Source organism: Scophthalmus maximus, chromosome 1, assembly GCF_022379125.1.
Source record: "Scophthalmus maximus strain ysfricsl-2021 chromosome 1, ASM2237912v1, whole genome shotgun sequence".
In the NCBI taxonomy this organism is placed as follows: domain Eukaryota; kingdom Metazoa; phylum Chordata; class Actinopteri; order Pleuronectiformes; family Scophthalmidae; genus Scophthalmus; species Scophthalmus maximus.
In genome coordinates this window covers 15,306,444-15,315,449 of record NC_061515.1, presented here as the reverse complement: position 1 = coordinate 15,315,449, position 9,006 = coordinate 15,306,444, and the positions used below count along the sequence as shown (strand labels likewise).

The following is a 9,006-nucleotide window of genomic DNA, read 5'->3' as shown; positions in this document are numbered from 1 at the left end:
ACAAGGCTGGAAGCATGATGTGCTCAGGAACTTTCAGACTTGCAGTAACAAACCCGGGCATGCCCTGTCCGATACCCCCAACTGATTCTTAACAGGGTGTGGAGGGGATTTCACAACAAGACCCTGAACAAACAAGAAAATCTCTATTCCTCATCTTTTTTGTGGAGTTTATATAGACAGTTTCTTATAAATGTCAAAATTTAAATCAGTGCATTAAAACTGACTGCAGATATAAGCACAAGAATCTCTACAACGGAGGGACTCTATTTATTCACCAAGGGCAGAGATTGGTTTCATCCAGTATTGTGTGACATCCAAGTCCATAAACGTTTATATTCTTTATGTTTTCATATTAGGAACATTTGATCACTTACCATATTGACATGATGATGTGTAACTTTTTCTTCCCATTCATTTTTTCACCTCAATTGTAAATTTGAAAGATATACTGACATTTCCAAACTTGACAAATAAAACGCCCCACCTGAAATCTTATCACATTGTAAATAACACAGAAGACTTGCACGTTTATGTTTAGCTTTCACTTTATTTCCATAATGTGGGGACAGAACACTGTGTGGTTGCAGACCAACATTCCATATCTATAATTTATCTTTTTGTAATACTGTAAAAATATCTATAGAACTCTTCAAATTAAAAAAAAAAATGGCGAGCTTGTGGTGTTATATTGTTAACAACATGGAATCATTACGTAGATGCAGTTTCTTTTTGTTAAACATGAGGTGGGGACGGACTTAGTTGGTTTTGACAAATGACTCGTAGAGGGAGGTGAGACGGGCCTGGAGGTCCTGGGCGTAGGGGTCCAGTGTTCCCCTCAGCTCATCAACGTAGGGGGAAGCCATTTCTTTCACCTGTTGGGTTCTCTCGGTCAGCTCACTCTGGACCTTCTCGGTCATGGGGGCCACGCGCTCCTTGAAGTCCTGCAGGTGCTGGTCCACTTTCTGCTTCAGGTCGTCAGTGTAGGGCCCCAGCTGAGCCTGCAGGTCCTGCACACTCTGCTCCAGGTTGGTCTTCAGCTCCTCGCTCTTCTGCAGCAGGGTGCTCCTCAGGGCCTCGGTGTCCAGGGCTCCGGTGTAGGGGGCCAGCTCCTGTTTGAGCTGCTCCACTCTCTGCTGGATCTGGGCCTTCATGTCCTCGGTGTAGGGCTCCAGCTTCTCCTTGACAGAAGTCAGCTCCTTGGTCAGACGCTCTCTCAGCACATCAGCCTCTGTGGTGACTTTGGTGATCATATCCTGGGCCACAGGGGGAAGCTGCTCCTGGATGCTCACTGCGTACGTGTTGGCCATGTCGGCACTTTCGGTCAGACGGGCACTAGACATTCAAATGAACAATGGAAGTAAGTTTAGTTTACATTCATCCTCTAGTTGGGAGGAAGTTGTACCTCAGTTGCTAATATTCAATCTATTACAATATTAGCATGACACATTTTGCAAGGCCTACCTGACATCCTGTCCAAACTGAGACTTCCTGATCATCTGCAAGGTGTCATCAGCTGTCTGGGTGGCCTTGGCAACGTAGTCCCAGAAAGCATCAGTCAGCACTTCTATCTGTGGCTTGGGTGCATCAGCATAGAAGATGTTGGCTTGACAGCCTGTTCAGTGGAGACAAAATTAGTTTGATTGTGGATTTTCAGCCATGCATGACAACCTGTTCTGAGGTTTGACATTTGCATGGTGCATATTCACCCCTCACCAAGGCAAGCAAATACAATTTGGTGTGTGACACGCTCTATGATTTTCAGCAGAATCATACTCACTGCTGAAAACAGCAAGGACGAGCACAGCGAGGACCTTCATGGCTCTTAGACCTTTTGACAAAGAAAGCATAAAAGTTAGTCACGACAATAAGTCACGCCACAGCAAGCAGTTGACAGTGCGACAGCTCCGGTTATTTCCCCATCTCACCTGAGTTTGCAAGTGTATCTGCAAATCCACTTGGCAGTGCTTGTGTTCAGCTGGTGAAGTTCTGCAGCTTATATAGCAAGCCAGGAAAGAATGATCCCAAAGTCCATGTGCTAGTGCCTTGCTGTCACCCTGCCTCACCCTGTCCTTGCTGTCCTAGAGAATCCACGCATGCACAAGCCCATATTGTTACACCAATGCACATAACACACATCCAGTTTTTGCAGCTTCATGTGTCATTGATTTTCTGGGAGCTACCCTTTTTTTAAATTTATGTAAACCATGACTCTTTGGTGGCAAAAGTACCAAGTGTGATCCATCAGTGTTTGAGTGTGATGACATCCATAAGTTTAACCTCAAACAACCCCTGTCCTCACAGATCTCTGCAATTACTGACCTGTTAGCTATTTCTCAGTCACAGATAAATCTCTGCCAAGACAGACAGAACATCTTTCTTTCATTTCTTTGATACTCAGCTTTGATTAGATCTATGGTGAGCATTTTATTGGCTCTGTTAACTTGACAGTTTGCCAGTTAACGTCATGTTAAATTATGGTCATGCCAATGTTCAGCAATCCCTGTGACAATCCCTGGCCAAAGGTTAGCAGACTCAGACACCGTCAGCTTATGAAGGACAAAGTAGCTGCTGTTACACACCAGACATACCATAGTTCAGTTCTTATTTTTTGGCAATTCGCCACCATCTGCCATTTCCATAACTGAGGATAGATATGGGTGATGCATGCAGTTTCTTAGTGCCGTAAATGGAGTCATAATTTTTCCACAAAAAGCACATTCTGGTGGCCAAGAGAATATCATTGTGAAAGCAAGGTTTACAGGGACCATTGTACATTGTTTTTATATTACCATTACAGCTTTAACATCATAATGACACACTTTAGCCAGGAAGTCTATTTGTACAGTGAAACTTCCAAAAAAGTTTTTAGAAAACGGAAAAGAAAGAGTAAAATATATTCAACTGCCTGGTTGGTAATAAATGGGTCGCTAATTATGCTGCATTCACACTCTATTGTTCAAAGCAGCAGAATATGAAACGCTATTCATGTCATTCGCAGATATTGGGAATTTATGTCAGCAACAATATCTCGTAGTAGGTGTATATATTTAGCACTTACAACTAAGTAAAAATCCAACATGTATTACAAAACTTCAAAACCAATGCACAAAGATGAGCTATAATAGAGAGAGGACAGGTAGTCTTCTAACAGGGCCAATTGTGAGGTTGTGAAAAGATACCTGTCACTATTTTCTTGAACAAAATAGTGTAAGTGTCAGTTGAGCAGCAATGGCTATTATTTCTTTTATTATTTTTGTTTAAGTTCAACTGAAACTAGCTGCTGGTGACAAAATGGTAACAGGTCTACGCATGACTTTTCACCATTCTGTTAAGAATTTAAAAAAGAATGTGTCAAAAACACATACAGACATTTTGACCAACACTGAATCACAGAAAATCCAGACTGTGATGCATCAGATTTCTGTCCTTTTTGTTTTACCTCTTTCTCTTATTGGGAATGTGACTCATTATATTCTTGAGGGAAGTTTTCCTGTAACTATTTTGGAATGTGCTCAGAAACTGTTTAGAATACTTCAGAGGATTGCTCCAACATTTGGTAAAACCCAAATGTCCAGTGTCCAGACAGAGAACACTTCTGTCTGGACACTCTTTTCTCTTACAGCCCTTATTTATGCCCTGAAGAGAGTAATAAAGCTTTAAACTAATCATCTTCCTGTTCCACTATTAAGGCCTGAAATGAGAACATGTCAGGGAAATAAAGTGCTACTTGGACAGCCAACTGGAAATATTGATTCTTTTTAAGGGTTGTATAAAAGTGACTCCATTAGCTTGTCACAAATTCTAGCTGCTGGATAAAAAATGTATAAAGTTTTCAAGCAGAATTATGTGATAATATTTCTATACAATTTTTTTTTTAAACATTTGAGTACCTCGTGCTATTTTATTCACGTTACCTGTCCCTAATGCAAAGTCTGCTAGTTTAAGAATGCCAAGGTTATCTGCAGTTATCTACAGACCGTTAGCACTGAACTTATTGGTTTATCACAATGCTGTCCAGAGAAGGGTTAGGGTTTACTTGTGGGTTTTGTTGTCAGGACATAACTGAAATGCACATAACCTCTGTGGTGTAAATATCGCGTCTACATTGTCGCCTTGGGCGTCATGTGATAGTAGAGCGGAGATGCAGCAGAAACAGGGAGAGCCATCGTGACAACATGGCAGGGACTTCTGGACTTTGGGCTTGTGACTACAACAGTCACCTGGCTTCGGTATATATACACGGAAGCACTCTGACACTCTCGCAAACACGCTCCAGAGGTACACAAGCCACAACCAGGTGAGAATTAGAATTAGAAACATTTTCAAAACAATACTTCAAGGGGCAAATATAAAAGTTTGGGCTTTGTTAAAGCCACTTAAAACTTAACGAGATCCTAATTGTGTTTCTTTACAGCAAGACACAGTCATGAAGACGTTTGTGGTACTAGCCATTGCACTGCTGTCGGGTAAATTGCAAGCTTCTGTTTTTTAACTTTTAAATGTCTTTTTAATAAAGCTAAGTCAAAACTGACCTTAACTGATGCCGCATCACTTGCTGAGCAATCACAATAAACTGAATGGGTGACAGATCTATGCTAATCTCAAACTGATCTCTTTTCCACTGAACAGGCTGTCAAGCCAACCTCTTCTATGCTGATGCACCCAAGCCACAGATAGAAGTGCTGACTGATGCTTTCTGGGACTATATTGCCAAAGCCACCCAGACAGCTGATGACACCCTGCAGATGATCAGGAAGTCTCAGTTTGGACAGGAAGTCAAGTAAGTTGTATGACCAACTAGACTATGATGACCGAGCCTACCAGTGACATGTTGGTATTACTCAGCCATTGTGTTGGTCTAACCATTACTTTGTCCGTCTACCAGTGCCCGTCTGGCAGAGAGTGCTGACCTCGCCAACATGTACGCAATCAGCCTCCAGGAGCAGCTTCCACATGGAGCCCAGGATGTGATCACCAAAGTCACTGCAGAGGCCGATGTGCTGAGAGAGCGTGTGACCAAGGAGCTGACCTCTGTCAAGCAGAGGCTGGAGCCCTACACCGAGGAAATGAAGGCCCAGATCCAGCAGAGAGTGGAGCTGCTCAAACAGGAGCTGGCCCCCTACGCTGACTCCCTGGACTCCGAGGCCCTGAGGAGCACCCTGCTGCAGAAGAGCGAGGAGCTGAAGACCAGCCTGGAGCAGAGTGTGCAGGACCTGCAGGCTCAGCTGGGGCCCTACACTGACGACCTGAAGCAGAAGGTGGACCAGCACCTGCAGGACTTCCAGGACAGTGTGGCCCCCATGACCGAGAAGGTCCAGGTTGAGCTAAGTCAGAGAGCCAACTCGGTGAAACAAATGGTGGCCCCCTATGCTGAGGACCTGAGAGAAAAGCTGGACCCCTACGCACAGGACCTCCAAGCCCAGCTCATGTCCTTCTATCAGTCCTTTGTCAATGCCAACTAACACATCCTCCTTAATCAACCTGCTCCATCATCCAGAAAGATACCAGCCTTGTTTGGTCATCCTCTGTTTGTAGTATGTAATAATGTAATTTAAATATCTGAATTGTACTGTAAACCAAGTTAAACATAATATTTATTGCTGAGTGCAATATTTATAAAGCACACACATGTATATACTTAGTTTTTCCTGTGTGTTGAAGTTGAAAACTGTACATTTCTGGAACTCCTGTAAGATAAACGAGAAAATAAATAGATTCATCTGGACAATATGAATTGTGAGATTTTTTTTCCCCCTCATGGTCTTTTACAGAATATGTCTCTTCTCTATCTTTTTAGTATAATTACAAAAACCCCAAAATGTATTGCTACAACTATCATAGTATGAAGACTACACACACACTTTGACGGACGACTCTGGTTACGATCAACAGTAGCACACTGTGCTGTTTTTTTTTGTTTTCCCAGAAGGTGCCTTGTTATTTTCGATATAATCGGCCATGTCTTAACATGTCCTGGTTTCTGTTCAAGATTCGTTTCCCTTTTTTTCAGAGGAAGACAACTGGTCTTATTCTTGCACTTGCCGTGAACTGCACCTTCCTAGTGGCAACACTGAAATTGAGAATCTGCTGTGAGAAATGTGGATGTGAATAAAAAAAAAAAGTAATAATAATAATAATAATAAGTATGATAATAATAAAAAATAAAATAAAAATATAACACAAAAAAATGTGGATGGCCAACGTTATGGGAGATAGGCCTAGACAAATGGACTTTTTATATTTATATAATAATGAGAAATATTTTTAAACTACTCATAGAAGAAAGAAAAGTGATGTATGTGTTTCTTTATTATAAAAAAAATAACATGAAACAAAATTATTACACAACACAGAGCCTTATCCTTCTTATCCTACCCCTATATTGACAGTGCCAGCATCCAACGTGGAGGGTCAGAGTCTAGTGACACACACACAGACACACACACAGACACACAGACACACACACACACACACACAGTATGGGTCATTCTTATAAACATTATCTTTGTGTGTTTCAGTTGAATAGAGGAGGACTGTGTTTTGACAGAGAATAACACTTGGTTTTTGACGAATTCCTCATAAAACCAAATTATTGAATGAATATCAAAACCGTTCACGTATGAAGAACGCAGAAGGAGATTGTCGTGATCAGATGCAGTCACAACAGCAGGAACATTTCCAGAACTTTCAGGTGAGAGTTGGCACCTGGGTACAGCACCCAGTCACTCGCCGTGGACCTTCCTGAGATTTTCCTGGTGTATTCTCACATGGGCTCACTCAGACATTTTACAGAAGTTCTACCACAGGGTTGGCAGATAAAGATACAAAAATATTTGAGGTCACACATACTGTCCCCACGAAGAGTTCAGGAAAATGCCCAGACTTCAGTGCAAGTCTGAAAAGCAGCTATTGATGCATTTTTAGAGTATGTTTGTCCTTTGGGTTAGGGTTGTTGTTCTTCAACTCAGTAGAATTCAGCCCCCCCTTGATCTAATTACAGCATTTTAAGGTGCTACATTCGCTGGGGTGCAAAAGGGTCCAAACCACTGAGAATCTCTGAGACTTTACGAATGCAAATCTGATCTCACATTTCAGTGAGTCAGCCTGTTTTTATATCCGATTAGCACTTGTGTGGGCAACCCAAAAGCACTCGTTGAGTTGCTTTATGAGTCAAATTGGCCAAAAGGCATCGTAAAGGCATCGTTAAGGCCTCAATCCCAATGGCCACGTTCTCAACTGGCGGCTAGACTGTCGTCTGACCCATTCAAACTTTGCCCCGCTGGGCAGGAGGGAGCCTTTGTTTGACGCATACGCGTTTCTTTGAACAAGAAACAACTCGCCTTTTTTCACCATAGTGACAAACAGATGTGTTGTTTTGATGTAGATAAGAGGTTGTTACCATATTCTTGCTGCGAGTTAGATGAGCGGATCAGTGCCTGTTGGCAAGAGCAGATGAAGATAACTGTCCCAAGTCAAGGGGTCATTATAATGCTGCTGCCCGGCTGTTGTCCCCTCTGGATTTGGGCTGGATTCAGAACAGAATGGTGATCAACATCAACAACGGCTATAAGGTTCACAAAGAATTTGTTGGAGACTGACTGTGTTGAACTGCACAGGGAAACTGGGCCATTTGGCCTTTGTTAAAACAAGGTTGAAAGTAGTGGTGGGAAAATTTACTACCAGTATAAATTTACTCAAAGTATTTTTTAATTACAGTATTGCTGTTTAAGCAGGTACTTTTACGCTGCTGTGTACTTCTTACTTCATTGTAATTATTTGAAAGCGACTGCATTAATTTCACATTAAGCTTTCACACACCAAACACATCATCAGTTTACAAAATGGGTTCCATTGTTTTAGAAGACCCAATAATTTTAAGAAGCTGTACAAATTAGCTCTACCTCAACCAACCACAGTACAGCAGCACTTACTGTGCATGTAAATGCATTAATTGATAACCATCATCCTCCTCCTCATCATCATCATAATAGGGGGATTTTACTTGTCATGCAGTTTTTTTTTCAAGTGTGGCATTGCAACTTTCAGAAATGGACAAAAACATTGCAAGGACAAATGAGATGTCAGTTTTTCCCTGTGCCAATAAAAGGGGCCACACTGCCACCTAGTGACAAGGCAGCGTAAGCTCTTCAGTGTGAACGACGCCTCCCGAGCCCTTTTCACACTGGCCAAAAAAAACGTTTAAACCCGCTAACACCCGGCGTTTTCTGCAGTGTGAAAGCGTTCAATCAGCATTCAGCCCCGGGTCTAATCGGCATTGATGTGAACGTCACACCCGGGTGAACCCGCTAATTTGCACGATGACGGCGGCAACTGCGGTGACCTCACCAGCTGTAGAAGAGACCTCGCATGTAGCTAGCTCGCGTAGCCTAGCTTTGACTCGTTGGTTACAACTAACACAATCCAGATCATCGAAGAGGTTTAGAACGGGGCACTTTATTTCTACCCTTCGGCGGACACACACGGCCTCATCAGGCAGTCTCTCATTACACAGTGGCCATAAACTGTCGGGAGCATGACTTAAAATTCTTTCACCAGAGTTAAATTTGCTGTATTTTCTGAAATGTGATCCCCTTTTTCTTGTAGTCAGTGCTACAGATAAGCGCACTGCAGAATTTGGATCAGCTGAAGTTACCGGGACGTACTGAAAATAGGGAATTACCGACAGTCCAGTCTAGAGGAAACAAATGCATGAAGTAGTTCTTCAGCTTTCTTCTACGAGTTTAAAGGCTAAAAAACTCCAATCAGCTTCACCAGGAGGGATGTGGTCCTACAAGAACACATTATGTTCTTTCTAATTTAGAACTGTTTCAGTTATTTTGTTTTCAGTTATTTTTGATGTATTTTTATGTATTTTCTTTATTTGAGTTTGTGGCGGTTTAGAGGCAGGCAGGGCTCCGTCAAAATGTGATGCAAGCAAACCGCCCAAAAGAATGACAATTATTCACGTGTCTTAAACAGTCTGTGCACATTTTTGAAAAAGTTTTA

General features: G+C 42.2%; 2 protein-coding genes across 2 annotated transcripts; one reads left to right on the top strand and one right to left on the bottom strand.

The window, feature by feature from the left end:
* Positions 1-527: 527 nt before the first annotated feature.
* On the bottom strand, positions 528-2,035 carry LOC118312713 (apolipoprotein A-I). The gene is made up of 4 exons (XM_035637550.2): positions 1,926-2,035; positions 1,778-1,828; positions 1,462-1,612; positions 528-1,332 (listed from the first exon to the last, which is right to left on the bottom strand). The coding sequence occupies exons 2-4, from the start codon at positions 1,815-1,817 to the stop codon at positions 756-758; spliced, it is 768 nt and encodes a 255-aa protein (XP_035493443.1). The 5' UTR covers positions 1,818-1,828; positions 1,926-2,035; the 3' UTR covers positions 528-755.
* Positions 2,036-4,190: 2,155 nt separating this feature from the next.
* On the top strand, positions 4,191-5,730 carry LOC118312721 (apolipoprotein A-I). The gene is made up of 4 exons (XM_035637559.1): positions 4,191-4,297; positions 4,415-4,466; positions 4,630-4,780; positions 4,886-5,730. The coding sequence occupies exons 2-4, from the start codon at positions 4,427-4,429 to the stop codon at positions 5,460-5,462; spliced, it is 768 nt and encodes a 255-aa protein (XP_035493452.1). The 5' UTR covers positions 4,191-4,297; positions 4,415-4,426; the 3' UTR covers positions 5,463-5,730.
* The last annotated feature ends 3,276 nt before the right edge of the window (positions 5,731-9,006 follow it).